The sequence below is a fragment of the Ranitomeya imitator genome, chromosome 5, assembly GCF_032444005.1.
Source record: "Ranitomeya imitator isolate aRanImi1 chromosome 5, aRanImi1.pri, whole genome shotgun sequence".
Lineage (NCBI taxonomy): Eukaryota > Metazoa > Chordata > Amphibia > Anura > Dendrobatidae > Ranitomeya > Ranitomeya imitator.
Window position 1 is genome coordinate 675243558 of NC_091286.1, and position 21344 is coordinate 675264901.

The 21344-nt window shown below is 45.5% G+C and overlaps 1 protein-coding gene across 1 annotated transcript in view; it reads right to left on the reverse strand.

The window, feature by feature from the left end:
* The window catches only part of LOC138638769 (cytochrome P450 2K6-like), a 92862-nt gene extending 83874 nt beyond the window's left edge, over positions 1–8988 (reverse strand). The window contains exon 1 of the mRNA XM_069728339.1: positions 8741–8988. Within this exon, the coding sequence (XP_069584440.1) occupies positions 8741–8932 (192 nt within the window). The 5' untranslated portion in view covers positions 8933–8988. The remainder of the gene's footprint in view (positions 1–8740) is intronic.
* Positions 8989–21344: the final 12356 nt, after the last annotated feature.

Genomic DNA, 21344 nt, shown 5'->3' on the forward strand with positions numbered 1-21344 from the left:
AAAGCTCATTTGAATTGAATTGAATTGAATGTGGAGACAGATGGGGCAGAATGTGGAGTCAGCTGGGGCAGAATGTGGAGTCAGATGGGGCAGAATGTGGAGTCAGATTGGGCAGAATGTGGAGAGAGATTGGGCAGAATTTGGAGAGAGATGGGGCAGAATGTGGAGTCAGCTGGGGCAGAATGTGGAGACAGATGAGGCAGAATGTGGAGACAGATGGGGCAGAATGTGGAGACAGATGGGGCAGAATGAGGAGAGAGATGGGGCAGAATGTGGAGACAGATGGGGCAGAATGTGGAGTCAGATGGAGCAGAATGTGGAGACAGATGGGGCAGAATGTCGAGTCAGCTGGGGCAGAATGTGGAGAGAGATGGGGCAGAATGTGGAGACAGATGAGGCAGAATGTGGAGACAGATGGGGCAGAATGTGGACACAGATGCGGCAGATTGTGGAGAGAGATGGGGCAGAATGTGGAGTCAGATGGGGCAGAATGTGGAGTCAGCTGGGGCAGAATGTGGAGACAGATGGGGCAGAATGTGGAGACAGATGGGGCAGAATGTGGAGTCAGATGGGGCGGAATGTGGAGACAGATGGGGCAGAATGTGGAGTCAGATGGGGCAGAATGTGGAGTCAGATGGGGCAGAATGTGGAGTCAGATGGGGCAGAATGTGGAGACAGATGAGGCAGAATGTGGAGTCAGCTGGGGCAGAATGTGGAGTCAGCTGGGGCAGAATGTGGAGTCAGCTGGGGCAGAATGTGGAGACATATGGAGCAGAATGTGGAGACAGATGAGGCAGAATGTGGAGAGAGATGGGGCAGAATGTGGAGACAGATGAGGCAGAATGTGGAGAGAGATGGGGCAGAATGTGGAGACAGATGGGGCAGAATGTGGAGACAGATGGGGCAGAATGTGGAGTCAGATGGGGCAGAATTTGGAGACAGATGAGGCAGAATGTGGAGTCAGATGGGGCAGAATGTGGAGACAGATGAGGCAGAATGTTGAGACAGATGGGGCAGAATGTGGAGACAGGTGGGGCAGAATGTGGAGTCAGCTGGGGCAGAATGTGGAGACATATGGAGCAGAATGTGGAGACAGATGGGGCAGGAATATGGAGTCAGATGAGTTAGAATGTGGAGAGAGATGGGGCAGAATGTGGAGACAGATGGGTTAGAATGTGGAGTCAGATGGGGCAGAATTTGGAGACAGATGAGGCAGAATGTGGAGTGTTGTGAATTCTGTTGTCGAACTCCCTCCTGTGGTCGTGAATGGTACTTCGGCGAGTTCTGTCCATGGACTCCCTCTGGTGGCTGTGAGTAGAGCTGCTGCTTCTGAGGTTCCTTCCACAGGTGACGTGATTTATCCTTTGGTTGGCTGCTCTATTTAACTCCACTCAGATCGTTACTCCATGCCAGCTGTCAATGTTCCTGCATTTGTTCAGTTCGCTCTTGGATCTTTCTGGTGACCTGTCTACTCCAGCAGAAGCTAAGTTCCTGCCAGTTATTATTTGTTCATTGTTGCCTTGTCCAGCTGGATATCATGATTTTGCCTTACTAGCTGGAAGCTCTGGGATGCAGAGTGGTATCTCCACACCGTTAGTCGGTGCGGAGGTCTTTTTGCACTCTCTGCGTGGTCTTTTGTAGTTTTTTGTGCTGACCGCAAAGATACCTTTCCTATCCTCTGTCTGATTAGTAAGTCTGGCCTCCCTTTGCTGAAACCTGTTTCATTTCTGCGTTTGTGACTTTCATCTTTACTCACAGTCAATATATGTGGGGGGCTGCCTTTTCCTTTGGGGAATTTCTCTGAGGCAAGGTAGGCTTTATTTTCTATCTCTAGGGCTAGCTAGCTCTTAGGCTGTGTAGAGGCGTCTAGGGAGAGTCAGGAATGCTCCACGGCTATTTCTAGTTGTTGTGATAGGATTAGGGGTTGCGGTCAGCAGAGCTCCCACATCCCAGAGCTTGTCCTGTGTCAGTTTAACTATCAGGTCGTGCCGGGTGCTCCTAACCACCAGGTCCATAACAGTACAGCTGGCCCAAAGTATTAATGCATCTCAATAGAGGGATAAGAGAAGTTCTGAGACTATTTTTTTTTCTTTGCACTGTGTTTTGTCTTTCTTTTCCCCTAAACCTTTGGGTGGTTCAGGACACAGGTGTAGATATGGACATTCAAGGTCTGTCCTCTTGTGTGGATCATCTCACTGCAAGGGTACAAAACATTCAAGATTTTGTGGTTCAGAATCCGATGTTAGAGCCTAGAATTCCTATGCCTGATTTATTTTCTGGGGATAGATCTAAGTTCTTGAATTTCAAAAATAATTGTAAACTGTTTCTAGCTTTGAAACCCCGCTCCTCTGGTGACCCCGTTCAACAAGTAAAAATCATTATTTCTTTGTTGCGTGGTGACCCTCAAGAATGGGCATTTTCCCTTGCACCAGGAGATCCTGCATTGCGTGATGTTGATGCGTTTTTTCTGGCACTTGGATTGCTTTATGATGAACCAAATTCAGTGGATCAGGCAGAGAAAATCTTGCTGGCTTTGTGTCAGGGTCAGGATGAAGCGGAGGTGTACTGTCAGAAGTTTTGAAAGTGGTCTGTGCTTACTCAGTGGAATGAGTGTGCCCTGGCGGCATTTTTCAGAAAGGGTCTTTCTGAAGCCCTTAAGGATGTCATGGTGGGATTTCCCACGCCTGCTGGTCTGAATGAGTCTATGTCCTTGGCCATTCAGATCGATCAGCGCTTGCGTGAGTGCAAAGCTGTGCACCATTTGGCGGTATTCTCTGAGCATAGGCCTGAGCCTATGCAGTGTGATAGGACTTTGTCCAGAGCTGAACGGCAAGAACACAGACGTCGGAATGGGCTGTGTTTTTACTGTGGTGAATCCACTCATGCTATCTCCGATTGTCCTAAGCGCACTAAGCGGTTCGCTAGGTCTGCCACCATTGGTACGGTACAGTCTAAATTTCTTTTGTCCGTTACTCTGATTTGTTCTCTGTCATCCTATTCTGTTATGGCATTTGTGGATTCAGGCGCTGCCCTGAATTTGATGGACTTGGAGTTTGCAAGGCGCTGTGGTTTTTTTCTTGGAGCCCTTGCAGTATCCTATTCCATTGAGAGGAACTGATGCTACGCCTTTGGCCAAGAATAAGCCTCAGTACTGGACTCAATTGACCATGTGCATGGCTCCTGCACATCAGGAGGATATTCGTTTTTTGGTGTTGCATAATCTGCATGATGTGGTCGTTTTGGGGTTGCCATGGCTACAGGTCCATAATCCAGTGTTGGATTGGAGATCTATGTCTGTGTCCGGCTGGGGTTGTCAGGGGGTACATGGTGATGTTCCATTGTTGTCAATTTCGTCTTCCACTCCTTCTGAGGTCCCTGAGTTTTTATCAGATTACCGGGATGTATTTGAAGAGCCCAAATCCGGTGCCCTACCTCCTCATAGGGATTTCGATTGTGCTATTAATTGGATTCCTGGTAGTAAGTTTCCTAAGGGCCGACTGTTTAATTTATCTGTGCCAGAGCACGCCGCTATGCGGAGTTATGTAAAGGAATCCTTGGAGAAGAGTCATATTCGCCCGTCGTCTAAACCATTGGGAGCAGGGTTCTTTTTTGTGGCCAAGAAGGATGGCTCTTTGAGACCTTGAATTGATTACCGCCTTCTCAATAAGATCACAGTCAAATTTCAGTACCCTTTGCCGCTGCTGTCTGATTTGTTTGCTCGAATTAAGGGGGCTAGTTGGTTCACCAAGATAGATCTTCGAGGGGCGTATAATCTTGTGCGAATTAAACAGGGCGATGAATGGAAAACAGCATTTAATACGCCCGAGGGCCATTTTGAGTACCTGGTTATGCCATTCGGGCTTTCTAATGCTCCATCTGTGTTTCAGTCCTTTATGCATGACATCTTCCGAGAGTACCTGGATAGATTCATGATTGTATATTTGGATGACATTTTGGTCTTTTCGGATGATTGGGAGTCTCATGTGAAGCAGGTCAGAATGGTGTTCCAGGTCCTTCGTGCAAATTCCTTGTTTGTGAAGTGGTCAAAGTGTCTCTTTGGAGTTCAAAAGGTTTCATTTTTGTGTTTCATTTTTTCCCCTTCTACTATCGAGATGGACCCTGTTAAAGTTCAGGCCATTTATGATTGGACTCAGCCGACATCTGTGAAGAGCCTGCAGAAGTTCCTGGGCTTTGCTAATTTTTACCGTCACTTCATCGCTAATTTTTCTAGTATTGCTAAACCGTTGACTAATTTGACTAAGAAAGGTGCTGTAGAGGCTTTTCAGGAGTTGAAGCGTCGTTTTTCTTCTGCCCCTGTGTTGTGCCAGCCAGATGTTTCGCTCCCGTTTCAGGTCGAGGTTGATGCTTCTGAGATTGGAGCAGGGGCTGATTTGTCGCAAAGAAGTTCTGATGGCTCGGTGATTAAACCATGTGCCTCCTTTTCTAGGAAATTCTCACCTGCTGAGCGCAATTATGTTGGCAATCGAGAGTTGTTGGCCATGAAGTGGGCATTCGAGGAGTGGCGACATTGGCTTGAAGGAACTAAACATCGCGTGGTGGTCTTGACGGATCACAAGAATTTGACTTATCTCGAGTCTGCCAAACGGTTGAATCCTAGACAGGCTCGATGGTCGCTCTTTTTCTCCCCTTTTGATTTTGTGGTTTCATACCTTCCGGGATCTAAGAATGTGAAGGCTAATGCCCTGTCAAGGAATTTTGTGCCTGACTCTCCGGGTGTTCCGGAGCCGGCTGGTATTCATAAAGAGGGGGTAATTTTGTCTGCCATCTCCCCTGATTTGCGGCGCGTGCTGCAGAAGTTTCAGGCTGATAGACCTGACCGTTGTCCAACGGAGAAACTGTTTGTCCCTGATAGATGGACTAGTAGAGTTATCTCTGAGGTTCATTGTTCGGTGTTGGCTGGTCATCCTGGAATCTTTGGTACCAGAGATTTGGTGGCTAGATCCTTTTGGTGGCCTTCTTTGTCACGGGATGTGCGTTCTTTTGTGCAGTCCTATGGGACTTGTGCTCGGGCTAAGCCCTGCTGTTCTCGTGCCAGTGGGTTGCTTTTGCCCTTGCCGGTCCCGAAGAGGCCCTGGACACATATTTCCATGGATTTTATTTCTGATCTCCCTGTTTCTCAAAGGATGTCGGTCATTTGGGTGGTTTGTGATCGCTTCTCTAAAATGGTCCATTTGGTACCCTTGTCTAAATTGCCTTCCTCCTCTGATTTGGTGCCATTGTTTTTCCAGCATGTGGTTCGTTTGCATGGCATTCCGGAGAACATCGTCTCGGACAGAGGTTCCCAGTTTGTTTCGAGGTTTTGGCGGTCCTTTTGTGCTAAGATGGGCATTGATTTGTCTTTTTCTTCGGCTTTCCATCCCCAGACTGATGGCCAAACTGAACAAACTAATCAGACTTTGGAAACATATCTGAGATGCTTTGTTTCTGCTGATCAGGATGATTGGGTGTCCTTCTTGCCTTTGGTTGAGTTCGCCCTTAATAATCGGGCCAGCTCGGCTACTTTGGTTTCTCCTTTTTTCTGTAATTCTGGTTTCCATCCTCGTTTCTCTTCAGGGCAGGTTGAGCCTTCGGACTGTTCTGGTGTGGATACTGTGGTGGACAGGTTGCAGCAGATTTGGACTCATGTGGTGGACAATTTGACATTGTCCCAGGAGAAGGCTCAACGTTTCGCTAACCACCGCCGCTGTGTTGGTCCCCGACTTCGTGTTGGGGATTTGGTTTGGTTGTCATCTTGTCATGTTCCTATGAATGTTTCCTCTCCTAAGTTTAAGCCTCGTTTCATTGGGCCATATAAGATTTCTGAAGTTCTTAATCCTGTGTCATTTCGTTTGGACCTTCCAGCTTCTTTTGCCATCCATAATGTATTCCATAGGTCGTTGTTGCGGAGATAGGTGGCGCCTATGGTTCCCTCCGTTGATCCTCCTGCCCCGGTGTTGGTCGAGGGGGAGTTGGAGTATGTGGTGGAGAAGATTTTGGATTCTCGTGTTTCGAGACGGATACTCCAGTACCTGGTGAACTGGAAGGGTTATGGTCAGGAAGATAATTCCTGGGTTTTTGCCTCTGATGTTCATGCTGCCGATCTAGTTCGTGCCTTTCATTTGGCTCATCCTGATCGGCCTGGGGGCTCTGGTGAGGGTTCGGTGACCCCTCCTCAAGGGGGGGTACTGTTGTGAATTCTGTTGTCGAACTCCCTCCTGTGGTCGTGAATGGTACTTCGGCGAGTTCTGTCCATGGACTCCCTCTGGTGGCTGTGAGTGGAGCTGCTGCTTCTGAGGTACCTTCCACAGGTGACGTGATTTATCCTTTGGTTGGCTGCTCTATTTAACTCCACTCAGATCGTTACTCAATGCCAGCTGTCAATGTTCCTGCATTTGTTCAGTTCGCTCTTGGATCCTTCTGGTGACCTGTCTACTCCAGCAGAAGCTAAGTTCCTGCCAGTTATTATTTGTTCATTGTTGCCTTGTCCAGCTGGATATCATGATTTTGCCTTACTAGCTGGAAGCTCTGGGATGCAGAGTGGTATCTCCGCACCGTTAGTCGGTGCGGAGGTCTTTTTGCACACTCTGCGTGGTCTTTTGTAGTTTTTTGTGCTGACCGCAAAGATACCTTTCCTATCCTCTGTCTGTTTAGTAAGTCTGGCCTCCCTTTGCTGAAACCTGTTTCATTTCTGCGTTTGTGACTTTCATCTTTACTCACAGTCAATATATGTGGGGGTCTGCCTTTTCCTTTGGGGAATTTCTCTGAGGCAAGGTAGGCTTTATTTTCTATCTCTAGGGCTAGCTAGCTCTTAGGCTGTGAAGAGGCGTCTAGGGAGAGTCAGGAACGCTCCACGGCTATTTCTAGTTGTTGTGATAGGATTAGTGGTTGCGGTCAGCAGAGCTCCCACATCCCAGAGCTTGTCCTGTGTCAGTTTAACTATCAGGTCGTGCCGGGTGCTCCTAACCACCAGGTCCATAACAGTGGAGACAGATGAGGCAGAATGTGGAGTCAGATGGGGGAGAATGTGGAGTCAGATGGGGCAGAATGTGGAGTCAGATGGGGCAGAATGTGGAGTCAGATGGGGCAGAATGTGGAGACAGATGGGGCAGAATGTGGAGACAGATGGGGCAGAATGTGGAGTCAGATGGGGCAGAATGTGGAGACAGATGGGGCAGAATGTGGAGACAGATGGGGCAGAATGTGGAGAAAGATGGGGCAGAATGTGGAGACAGATGGGGCAGAATGTGGAGACAAATGGGGCAGAATGTGGAGACAGATGGGGCAGAATGTGGAGACAGATGGGGCAGAATGTGGAGACAGATGGAGCAGAATGTGGAGACAGATGGGGCAGAATGTGGAGACAGATGGGGCAGAATGTGGGGACAGATGGGGCAGAATGTGGAGTCAGATGAGGCAGAATGTGGAGACAGATGGGGCAGAATGTGTAGTCAGATGGGGCAGAATGTGTAGTCAGATGGGGCAGAATGTGGAGACAGATGGGGCAGAATGTGGAGTCAGATGTGGCAGAATGTGGAGTCAGATGGGGCAGAATGTGGAGACAGATGGGGCAGAATGTGGAGTCAGATGGGGCTAAATGTGGAGTCAGATGGGGCAGAATGTGGAGTCAGATGGGGCAGAATGTGGAGTCAGATGGGGCAGAATGTGGAGACAGATGGGGCAGAATGTGGAGTCAGATGGGGCAGAATGTGGAGACAGATGGGGCAGAATGTGGAGGTAGAAGGGGCAGGATCATGGGCAGGATGTGGATTTGGGTGGAAAATATTTTGGCAGGGGGGCGCATTTGAAAGTTCGTACCAGAGCCCATATCTTTGTAGTTATGCCACTGCCTATAGGGTCCTATATCTCATATGTATCTATGATTTGCAAGGTTTATCTGACACTCTTTAGTAAGCCATCTTTTCACATTCTCGCATTTATGATTTATGCCTAATATGTGTTTAGGTAGTTTTATGGGATTTCTTATGGTCCGGCATGCCTCCAGCATACAGACTGTATGTTGGTTTATACAGTATGTGTTTGTCCACACTTATCCTTGCCTGCCCAAAATAATTAATATAGCTATTTTATATGCACTTTACCATAGACCTTGAGATTGTCTTTTTGGTTCTCTCCCCTCCCTCTGACTTTTATAATTTGACAATCAGTCCTTATTGAGTCCTGCGTATATGCTAGAGGGTATATACATACCTTTGGATTGTTTTCCCTTATTGTGGGAGATTGACATTAGTATAGATAGATAGATAGATAGATAGATAGATAGATAGATAGATAGATAGATAGATAGATAGATATATATATATATATATATATATATATATATATATATATATATACCTCTACATCGAGTCCCTCTGACATATGAATGCCTGCCACTAATCTTCTGCAGAAAAAAAGTGACAAAGTTGCAATGTGTGCACAAACCCTTAGGTTTTGTCGCTTTTTCCCAAGCAGATTGACTAGTACCAGCAAAGCACATAGCAATAGTGTGTCTACTTTATGCAGCATTTCTCCTGCCACATTTGTGGAGCATAAATGCCTGCTACAAACATTTGATGTGTGCGGGTGCACTAGGTTTACTGAAATCAGTAAGGCACATATACTGTAAAGTGCCAACTTTTGCCCCAGCCCCTGGGGAACCCCCATGACTTGTCCCAGAGAAATACTCGCATTCTCTACGTAAAATACACATATTCTACACCATGCAAAATTCATAAATTACCTTCATATAAGTTTCATTAGGTCTTTTAATATTTATCATGTGAAGATTTCCAATCACCGGTAACGCCCAAGGTCCGGGAGGAAAGTTTCCAGAAGGAGCATCCAAGGTCCATAACTTAAGACTTTTCAAAAGGAGTAAAATCAACAGGAGAGAGAGTGCGTAAAGTGTTAATGTATAGCAGGAGAAGTCCATAGCTGTTCCAGAATGTGCAGCAAGCTGCAGTGTGTTCCCTAGATATCCACAAAGCTCAGAACATTATTAAGGTCCTCCCTTGGTTTTTTTTATAGTTTACAAAAAGAGATGATTCACAAAGCGAGCTAATCATTCTCTATATGGAAAACTTTGCCTCTTTTCTTTGGTTTGTAAACTTAAAGGGAACCTGATATAAGCAAAATGTATACTGTACTAATCCGACCCCATGATCCTGCTTTCAATTTAATAATAATGATAATAATAATAATATTTTTCTTGCTAAGTTTTATGATTAGTTTTGATTGCATAGTTTTAAAACTAAAAAAGTGTCTACTTGTGTAAAAACAAACTGTTGCTCCAAGTCATCTGGGAGTTACCCAGTCTTCCTTGTAAGCATGCCTATTGTCTTTTGATCGATTGATCCAGGCTACGGTAACATGGCACCTCAACAGAATGAGTCTGCCATGCACAGGGACTTTATTATCTCCGCCTTCTGTACCTATCTTTTCCAGTGACTGTTCAGCATAAGCTGTCACACACATACGAAATAACACAACATCTGACCATTTTTGGGAATCTCTTTCGAACCCTGTGTGAGGGAGAGCCAGAGCCATAGTCATAGCTGAGGATTGTGGTATATCGGTGCCCTGACTCCCATTACATATATACAGTACCCATTACTCATTATACCTGCAATTCCAGGTTCAGCACCGTCAGGGTCTCTTCTCTGTTGCAAGAGACGCTTTGTAAAAATCAGTTTTGCATGAATTGAGACACAGTCCTTTACATCTATCAACTGAACAACTTTACTGACTTCAGGACACAGCACATCCAGTTCTATTTCATCATTGACATCATGTTTAAAGCAGTACATGTCTTTCTCTTTCCCTGTTGTTTTCCGTTTGTCACTAAGCAAGTTCCTGGGTTAGACCGTATCATACGGCTCCTCAGCGTCCTCTGTTGTGAATTCAGCTTTTGGGCACCCTCCGGTGGTTGTAGAGGGTAAGGCAGTTGTGCCTGGACTGCAGGAGTGGACAGGTGTATTTACTAATTGCAAAACTGACTGGGGTATATAGCTTTGCAGGATCCTTTAGTCCGTGCCAGTTGTCCATATTTTTTGAAGGATTCACATCCCTTCTGGTCTCTCCAGTTTGCTGTGCTTTTCTAAAAAGATAAGTCTTGGCTTTGTTTTTGCTGTCCACCTGCAGTGGACCTTATAGTTCTGTGCATTTTCATGTTTTTGTCTTGTCCAGCTTAGTCTGTGAAGGATTTTTTGCAGCCTAGCTATTTCTCTGGAGATGCAGATATACCCCCCATGTCTTTAGTCAGATGTGGTGATTCGTATTTTCTGCGGTGGATATTTTCTAGTGTTTTTATACTGACCGCATAGTACTCTGTCCTATTCTTTCTTTTTAGCTAGTATGGCCTCCTATGCTAAAATCTGATTTCATATCTGTGTATGTTATTTCCCTCTCCTCTCACAGTCAATATTTGTGGGGGGCTATCTATCCTTTGGGGATTTTCTCTGAGGCAAGATAGGTTTCCTGTTTCTGTTTTTAGGGGAAGTTAGATCTTAGGCTGTGTCGAGGTGTCTAGGTAGTGTTAGGTACCCCCCACGGCTACTTCTAGTTGCGCTGCTAGGTTCAGGGTTTGCGGTCAGTACAGGGACCACCTTCTCCAGAGTCCGTCTCATGCTGCTCCTAGGCCACCAGATCATAACAGTCCTCCCTGTGCAGACTTACTTTGCTTAAGAATTCCCTCAGTCATTTTACCCTGGATCTGAGGGCATCTGCCCATGCTATAAGCTGCCACATAGTGAGCGGCCTGCCTGTCTGTTTTGCCGTGTTATTCCTTTCAGCTCCAGTTCACACTAAACACTGTCACTGCTGCTGTTCTGCTATTTTTCTGGCCTGCTGCTATTCTGATCCGCTGTCCCTAGGTGGCTGGGATTCTTTCTTGGCAACGTTACGTGGTGACTGTACTGTCCTGGGCATAAAGCCCATCTGGACTGTCAGGGCACCCAGGCCCTCCTGAGCTGTTCAGCTCCCAGGCTACACTGAGCTAAAAACAGGAATCTCTCTAACTTATCCCACAGTGGCCCCTCCTATAGTAAACAATGTACAGTGTATGAACTAACTAGAGTCTGTCAGCACTCTATCTTGAGGACTAGAGGGGTACTGCACTTTCCCTATGTAAAAACTATTATACATAGCAAGACAAGCATGGAAATTTATACAAATATAGGCAAAGGGGAAATTAACACTAAAGAAGGGAGTGGAGTATTACACGGTCCCGGTACACGCCTTACACCTGCAGGCTCTATCATTAAGTTTCAGCTATCTCTGAGCTAGTGGGTGAAGACAAGCTGCTATTATGTCTCCCATAACAGCAGACTAATACTTGTATCTCCTGGATACAGGTTGGGCAACGCTTTTTCTTTTTTTCCCTTCTTGTTCTGATATCTCTCTATTACAGTATTTGGCATGCTTAGTTATCATCTCAACCCAATGCGCACCTCAGACTTTAGAGATTGTCCAGTCCAAATCGACAAGTTTTCTGTCACTCTGTGTGACTGCAGACTTATAAATTCCCCCAGCGCATGCGCTGTGCATTGTTTCGCTGGTTTCATACCCGGGACTAAAGGATATGTATGAATTATACATATTCCCAGCTAGTGGGTGTGGCCTCATTTCCATACACTTGTATGGAGCAATGCAGCGCCCTCTAGTTGGCCACACTCATTGCATGGCCATGTCACTAAAAGGGGCATGGCCTCTCTTCATAGAAGTGTATGTGTTATAATCTGTTTAGTTTGTGACTATCCGCCATTTTCTTGTGGTGTTCTGGCTGCTGGTCTTTTCCCTCTGGTGCTGGGTTTGTTTTGGGTCAGGTGATCGTATTACTATTTATTAACCAGCATATGCATCCCAGTCTTTGCTGGACAACAGTGTTAATCAGCTTTAGGCTTGGTGCTTTGCTTTGTCTTTTGTGTTTGTTATTTGTGCAGTACTGGGACATCTGGTTCTGCTTGTCTTATTTTCCGTTTTCTGTTGATTTCTGCAGCCTTCTCTGTGTTTTCTATTATGTTTTCTATTTATTTCTAAAGTGACCCGTTTTTGTACCCAGTCCTTAGATATTTCAGGGACCTCCTTCCCCCTATCTATAGGTCTTCGCTTGAGATAATCCTAGGATCGTCGGAGGTTGTAGTCGCAAAGAATGGGTCGCCCACACTATCATAGGGTATCAGCCTAATCATAGTGCAGGGTCAGTTTCCCCCCTTCCCTAGTCCTGTGTTGTAGTTCCCTAACAGTTTTCCAGCCACATATATATATATATATATATATATATATATATATATATAGTCCTTCAACAAAAAATACAAGCAGGGCGGCACAGTCTCTAGTACAGAGGTTATGACCAGACTGCTACCTCATACTGGGTGCTTGGCAGCGATTAAAACAGCCATGACATTTCTGACCTCGGGTGCTCCTCAGCAAGAGAAACCAGCTATGTAGTCCAAATATAGGAAAAAGGTGAGGGCACTCACCGGTCTTCATGAAATGCAAAACTTTATTGGCAACACATCCAGATAAAATTCACGTGTATGTGAATTTGCCGTTTCACCTAGGAAAGGTATTCATGACAAAGGCCTGAGGCCAGCTGTCAATTTTAAGCAATGGTGTGTCCTCTAATAAGCCATTAAGGACGAGGTAAATTATAACCAAACAATGCATGAAAATGCAAAACATCACAGGGATTGTTCATATGGCTAACGATGACTAACAAGTTAATCAGCATTTCTCATGTCATGGCCCCTATTGCAGACCATTTCTATGATGTTCTAGTCCTTCTGACTACATTTTGATTAATCTATTGATCAGTGATCAAATGTAATTTCCAGTGCTCATTATTACTAATCTGGTCCCTTCTATCATTTGTTTTTACACCATCTATGCACTCAGTAGCGCTTCGTATCTGTAATTATACAAATACTGGCTGGTGACGGGTTTATGCAGCTTTAATGAATAGCCTATTTATTATACTGATGTCTGAACCTTAGAACACAAGCACTTTTTACCTACGGTGGCCTGCTAAAGTAATCACCTCCTTGGATTTTACCTATTTTTTTACATTACAACCTGTGTTGTTTCTGATGCAAGCAATTGCCTTCATAAGTCACATGAATAGTGAGAGGAAGTCCACCTGTGTGCAATCTAAGTGTCACATGGGCTGTCAGTAGATGCACTTTACCTTTTCTAAAAGGACACGGAGGCTGCATCACGATGAAGCAAGAGGCACCACTAACCAAACACCATGAAGACCAAGGAGATCTCCAAACAAATCAGGGACAAAGTTGTTTAAAAAAAGATAGCCCAATCTTTGATGATCCCCTGGAGCACCATCAAATGGAATGATCATCAAATGAAAGTACATGGTACAAGAAACCTGCCAAGAGAGGGCCAGCCACCAAAACTCTCAGCCCGGGCAAGGAGGGCATTATTCAGAGAGGCAGCACAGAGACTAAAGATAACACTGAAGTAGCTGCAGAGTTCCCAAGCAGAGAGTGGAGTATCTGTCCATACAACCACAGTAAGTAGTACATTCCATAGTAGTGGCCTTTATGGATGAGTGACCCGAAAAAAGCCTTTACTTTCACACAAAAATTGTAAGGCTTGTTTTGACATTGCCAAAAGACATGTGAGAGATTCAATACAATGTATGTAGAAAGTTACTGTGGTTAAATGAGATCAAAATTGAACTGTCTGGTGCCAAGTCAACATAACTCATCACCCCAAGATCACCATCCCCACAGTGAAACATGGTGGTGGCAGCATCATGCCATGCAGATCTTTTTTGACAGCAGGATATGGTCCGAGTTGTGGGGCAAGAAGGATAGTGCAAAATACAAGGATATTCTTGAGCAAAACCTATTTCAGTCTGTCAGTGATTTGAGACTGGGACGGAGGCAGAGTCGGACAGGCCCACGGGTCGACCGGAGAATTCTCCGGTGGGCCCAGGCCCTGGCATCAGCTGGCACAGTGAACATTGCTGCATTTATTGCTATGTAATGATGACCTTTACCACTGACCTTCGTATTGCAATGAGGATGCTCTGGCTGCTATTTTCAGAAAAGGTCTTTCTGAAGCCCTTAAAGATGCTATGTTGGGCTTCCCTACGCTTACTGGTTTGAGCGAATCTATGTCTCTAGCCATTCAGATTGATCGGCGTCTGCGCGAGCGCAATGCTATGCACCATATGGCAGTGTCCTCTGAGCAAAGTCATGAACCTATGCAATGTGATAGGATTTTGATTCTGCTCATGTTATTTCTGATTGCCCTAAACGTACTAGGAGGGTCGCTAGGTCTGTTACCATCAGTACTGTACAGCCTAAATTTCTTTTATCTGTGACCCTGATTTGCTCATTGTCGTCCTTTTCTGTCATGGCATTTGTGGATTCAGGCGCTGCCCTGAACTTAATGGACTTAGAATTCGCCAGGCGCTGTGGTTTTTCCTTGCAGCCTTTGCAGAGCCCTATTCCTTTGAGGGGAATTGATGCTACACCATTGGCCAAGGATAAACCTCAGTACTGGACGCAGATGACCATGTACATGGCTCCAGCACATCAAATAAATTGCCGTTTTCTGGTGTTGCATAACCTGCATGATGTTGTTGTACTGGGTTTTCCATGGTTTCAGGAGCATAATCCGGTGCTGGATTGGAAAACTATGTCTGTGACTAGTTGGGGTTGTCAAGGGGTACATAGTGACGTTCCTTTGATGTCAATTTCCTCTTCCGCCTCTTCTGAGGTCCCTGAGTTTTTGTTGGATTTCCAGGATGTATTTGATGAGCCCAAGTCCAGTTCTCATCCTCCACATAGGGACTGTGATTGTGCTATTAACTTGATTCCAGGTTGTAAGTTCCCTAAGGGCCGACTTTTCAATCTGTCTGTGCCAGAGCATGCCGCCATGCAGAGCTATGTTAAGGAATCTTTGGAGAAGGGGCATATTCGGCCGTCTTCGTCACCATTGGGAGCGGGTTTCTTTTTTGTTGCTAAGAAGGATGGCTCCTTGAGACCCTGTATAGATTATCGTCTTCTTAATAAGATCACGGTCAAATTCCAATACCCCTTTCCTTTGCTTTCTGATTTGTTTGCTCAGATTAAGTGGGCTAGTTGGTTTACTAAGATTGACCTCCGAGGGGCATATAATCTTATTCGTATTTAACAGGGTGACGAATGGAAAACTGCATTTAATACGCCCGAAGGCCATTTTGAATACTTTGTGATGCCATTCGGGCTCTCTAATGCTCCATCTGTGTTCCAATCCTTCATGCATGATATTTTCCGCAATTATCTTGATAAATTCATGGTTGTATATTTGGATGATATTTTGATTTTTTCCGATGATTGGGAGTCTCATGTGAAGCAGGTCAGGATGGTATTCCAGATCCTTCGTGATAATGCTTTATTTGCGAAGGGGTCTAAGTGCCTATTCGGAGTTCAGAAGGTCTCTTTTTTTGGGTTTTATTTTTTCTTCCTCGTCTATGGAAATGGATCCTGTTAAGGACCAAGCTATTCATGACTGGATTCAACCCACATCTGTGAAGAGCCTTCAAAAATTTTTGGGCTTTGCTAATTTCTATCGCCGTTTCATTGCCAACTTTTCGAGTGTGGTTAAGCCCCTTACTGATTTGACGAAGAAAGGCGCTGATGTGACGAATTGGTCCTCTGTGGCTGTTGAGGCCTTTCGGGAGCTTAAACACCGATTTACTTCTGCCCCTGTGTTGCGTCAGCCGGATGTTTCTCTTCCTTTTCAGGTTGAGGTTGACGCTTCTGAGATTGGGGCAGGGGCCGTTTTGTCTCAGAGGGATTCTGATGGTTCTTTGATGAAACCATGTGCTTTTTTTTCCAGAAAGTTTTCGCCTGCGGAACGCAATTATGATGTCGGCAATCGGGAGTTGTTGGCTATGAAGTGGGCGTTTGAGGAGTGGCGACATTGGCTTGAGGGAGCTAAGCACCGCGTTGTAGTCTTGACTGATCATAAGAATCTGATTTACCTCGAGTCGGCCAAGCGGCTGAATCCTAGACAGGCTCGATGGTCCCTGTTTTTCTCCCGTTTTGATTTTGTGGTCTCGTATCTTCCGGGATCTAAGAATGTTAAGGCTGATGCCCTCTCTAGGAGTTTTTCGCCTGATTCTCCTGGAGTCCTTGAGCCGGTTGGCATTCTTAAGGAAGGGGTGATTCTTTCTGCCATTTCCCCTGATTTGCGGCGGGTGCTTCGGGAATTTCAGGCTGATAAGCCTGACCGCTGTCCAGTGGGGAAGCTGTTTGTTCCTGATGGATGGACAAGTAAGGTGATTTCTGAGGTTCATTGTTCAGTTTTGGCTGGTCATCTGTTATGAACAGGTAATTCAGAACCACAGTGGACCTTGAAGTTCAGAGCACACAAGGTGACCTGACATTTACCAAAAACAAAGGACAAGCTCTGAGACGTGGAAACTCTGCTGACCGCAATCCCTAATCCTAACACACCACACTAGAGGTAGCCGTGGATTGCGCCTAACGCTCCCTATGCAACTCGGCACAGCCTGAGAAACTAACTAGCCCTGAAGATAGAAAAATAAGCCTACCTTGCCTCAGAGAAATTCCCCAAAGGAAAAGGCAGCCCCCCACATATAATGACTGTGAGTAAAGATGAAATACAAACACAGAGATGAAATAGATTTAGCTAAGTGAGTCCCGACTTACTGAATAGACCGAGGATAGGAAAGATAGCTTTGCGGTCAACACAAAAACCTACAAACAACCACGCAGAGGGGCAAAAAGACCCTCCGCACCGACTAACGGTACGGAGGTGCTCCCTCTGCGTCTCAGAGCTTCCAGCAAGCAAGAAAAAACCAATATAGCAAGCTGGACAGAAAATATAGCAAACAAAAATAACACAAGCAGAACTTAGCTTATGCAGGATAGAGAGGCCACAGGAACGATCCAGGAGGAAGCAAGACCAATACTAGAACATAGACTGGAGGCCAGGATCAAAGCACCAGGTGGAGTTAAATAGAGCAGCACCTAACGACTTAACCTCATCACCTGAGGAAGGAAACTCAGAAGCTGCAGTACCACTCTCATCCACCAAAGGAAGCTTATAAACAGAACCAGCCGCAGTACCACTCACGACCACAGGAGGGAGCTTGGCCACAGAATTCACAACAGTCATCCTGGGATTTTTGGTGCCAGAGATTTGGTTGCTAGGTCCTTTCGGTGGCCTTCCTTGTCGGGCGATGTGCGTGCTTTTGTGCAGTCCTGTGGGACTTGCGCCCGGGCCAAGCCTTGCTGTTCCCGCGCTAGTGGGTTGCTTTTGCCTTTGCCGGTCCCTGAGAGGCCCTGGACGCATATTTCCATGGATTTTATTTCGGATCTTCCTGTTTCCCAGAAGATGTCTGTTATCTGGGTTGTTTGTGACCGGTTATCTAAAATGGTCCATCTGGTACCTTTGCCTAAGTTGCCTTCCTCCTCAGATTTGGTTCCATTGTTTTTTCAGCATGTGGTTCATTTGCATGGCATTCCAGAGAATATTGTGTCTCACAGAGGTTCTCAGTTTGTCTCTAGGTTTTGGCGGGCCTTTTGTGCTAGGATGGGCATTGATTTGTCTTTTTCTTCGGCGTTTCATCCTCAGACTAATGGCCAAACTGAGCGAACTAATCAGACCTTGGAGACCTATTTGAGATGCTTTGTGTCTGCTGATCAGGATGATTGGGTGGCTTTCTTGCCGTTGGCCGAGTTTGCCCTTAATAATCGGGCTAGTTCAGCTACTTTGGTTTCACCTTTCTTTTGTAATTTTGGTTTTCATCCTCGTTTTTCTTCTGGGCAGGTTGAGCCTTCTGACCTTCCTGGTGTGGATTCTGTGGTGGACAGGCTGCAGCAGATTTGGACTCATGTGGTGGACAATTTGACGTTGTCTCAGGAAAGGGCTCAACGTTTTGCTAACCGCAGTCGGTGTGTTGGTCCCCGGCTTCGTGTGGGGGATTTGGTTTGGTTGTCTTCTCGTCATGTTCCTATGAAGGTTTCTTCCCCTAAGTTTAAGCCTCGGTTTATTGGTCCTTATAAGATTTCTGACATTATCAATCCGGTGTCTTTTCGTTTGGCTCTTCCAGCCTCTTTTGCCATTCATAATGTTTTCCATAGATCTTTGTTGCGGAGATATGTGGTGCCCGTTGTTCCCTCGGTTGATCCTCCTGCCCCGGTGTTGGTTGAGGGAGAGTTGGAATATGAGGTTGAGAAAATTCTGGATTCTCGTTTTTCGAGGCGGAGGCTTCAGTATCTTGTCAAGTGGAAGGGTTATGGCCAGGATTATAATTTTTGGGTTGTTGCCTCTGATGTCCATGCCGCCGATTTGGTTCGTGCTGGGGGCCTGGGGGCTCTGGTGAGGGTTCGGTGACCCCTCCTCAAGGGGGGGTACTGTTGTGAATTCCGCTCTTGGGCTCCCTCCGGTGGTTGTAAGTGGCACTTTTGTGAGCTCTGCTCTTGGACTCCCTCCGGTGGTTTTAAGTGGTATGGCTGCTCCTTGGATTTAGCAGTCTGCAGCTGCTTCCACTGATTGTCTTTCTGCTCGGCTATTTTTGCCTGGCTCTTCCTTCAGCCAGTGCCACTTGTCAATGGTTCCTGGTTGGATTCACATCTCTTTTGGATTTCCCTGTTAACTTTGCTGAACTGGTCAGGATAAGTCCTTGCTTGCTCTTTTCTGTCCACAGGTTGTGGACTTATCCATTCTGTGATTTCTATGTTTTGTCCAGCTTGTCAGTATGAATTAATTCAGTGAAGCTGGAAGCTCTGGGAAGCAGATTTACCCTCCACACCTTTAGTCAGGTGTGGAGATTTTTGTAAACTCTGTGTGGATTTTTTGTAGTGTTTTATACTGACCACACAGTATTCCATCCTGTCCTATCTATCTAGCTAGACTGGCCTCCTGTGCTACATCCTGGTTTCATTCTGTGTATGTCTTTTCCCTCTCCACTCACAGTCATTACTTGTGGGGGGCTATCTATCCTTTGGGGATTTTCTCTGAGGCAAGATAGTTTTCCTGTTTCTATCTTTAGGGGTAGTTAGTTCTCAGGCTGTGACGAGGTGCCTAGGGAGTGTCAGGAGCATCCAACGGCTACTTCTAGTGTTGTGTTGAGCTTAGGGACTGCGGTCAGTACAGGTACCACTTCCTTCAGAGCTCGTCCCATGTTGCTCCTAAACCACCAATTCATAACAACCACCACCACCATCAGTACCAGCTCGCAACCACCGTCCACGGCCTCTTCCACCTGACTTCCTCATTTTTTGGAAAATCTAACCAAAATAAAAACCATTATATGGTACTGTAAAACAATGTAGAAGATGTATATAAACTTGTTGAGAATTTAATTCTCCCTTTTTTGTGGGAGACTGAACAGAAAATCAGGCCCTGTGGAAAAAACAACACAATGTAAGCGTCTGAAAGTGGCTGGCTGATATACGACAAACTAACAGGACAGAAGTATATCCACTTTGTGAGAATTTGAATCTCCCTTTTTTTTTGGGGGGGAGACTGAACCACTACTTAGGCCCAGTGTATGTAACAACGCTATCTAAGTGGCAGAAAGTGGCTGGCTGATATACGACAAAGCTTAAGAAATAAGAATTGATATTTTGGCATTAAAATGGACACTGTAGGTGTTTTCCTGTCCTCCACTCACTGCCGACTTTGATTCCCCATTGACTTGCATTGGGTTTCGTGTTTCGGTCGGCCCCCGACTTTTCGCAATAATCGGCCGATTTCACCCGACCCGACTTTTGACAAAGTCGGGTTTCGCAAAACCCGACTCGATCCTAAAAAATTAAAAGTCGCTCAACTCTAATCATCATCTCATGTCATCTGTATGTGAATTTGCCGTTTCACCTAGGAAAGGTATTCATGACAAAGGCCTGAGGCCAGCTGTCAATTTTAAGCAATGGTGTGTCCTCTAATAAGCCATTAAGGACGAGGTAAATTATAACCAAACAATGCATGAAAATGCAAACATCACAGGGATTGTTCATATGGCTAACAATGACTAACAAGTTAATCAGCATTTCTCATGTCATGGCCCCTATTGCAGACCATTTCTATGATGTTCAAGTCCTTACATAGTAACATAGTTAGTAAGGCCGAAAAAAGACATTTGTCCATCCAGTTCAGCCTATATTCCATCATAATAAATCCCCAGATCTACGTCCTTCTACAGAACCTAATTGTATGATACAATATTGTTCTGCTCCAGGAAGACATCCAGGCCTCTCTTGAACCCCTCGACTGGGTTCGCCATCACCACCTCCGTACCAAGCAAATAATAATCTTTATTTTTATATTGCGCTAACATATTCCGCAGCGCTTTACAGTTTGCACACATTATCATCACTGTCCCCGATTGGGCTCACAATCTAGAATTCCTATCAGTATGTCTTTGGAATGTGGGAGGAAACCGGATTGCCCAGAGGAAACCCACGCAAACACGGAGAGAACATACAAACTCTTTGCAGATGTTGTCCTGGGTGGGATTAGAACCCAGGACCCCAGCGCTGCAAGGCTGTAGTGCTAACCACTGCGCCACCATGCTGCCCAAAAGCCATTTTGCTGGCGATGTTTTGAATTCACGAGACAAACTGGAGAAAAACCTTCTGGATGAGATAGGATAAACAAAACTTCCTTCGAGCCGGAATTGAACCAGCGACCTAAGGATTGATAATTTAGAGCTACAGTCCTCCGCTCTACCAGTCCTTCTGACTACATTTTGATTAATCTATTGATCAGTGATCAAATGTAATTTCCAGTGCTCATTATTACTAATCTGGTCCCTTCTATCATTTGTTTTTACACCATCTATGCACTCAGTAGCGCTTTGTGTCTGTAATTATACAAATACTGGCTTGTGACGGGTTTATGCAGCTTTAATGAATAGCCTATTTATTATACTGATGTCTGAACCTTAGAACACAAGCACTTTTTACCTACGGTGGCCTGCGAAAGTAATCACCTCCTTGGATTTTTACCTATTTTATTACATTACAACCTGTGTTGTTTCTGATGCAAGCAATTGCCTTCATAAGTCACATGAATAGTGAGAGGAAGTCCACCTGTATGCAATCTAAGTGTCACATGGGCTGTCAGTAGATGCACTTTACCTTTTCTAAAAGGACACGGAGGCTGCATCAGGATGAAGCAAGAGGCACCACTAACCAAACAACATGAAGACCAAGGAGATCTCCAAACAAATCAGGGACAAAGTTGTTTAAAAAAAGATAGCCCAATCTTTGATGATCCCCTGGAGCACCATCAAATGGAATGATCATCAAATGAAAGTACATGGTACAAGAAAACTGCCAAGAGAGGGCCAGCCACCAAAACTCTCA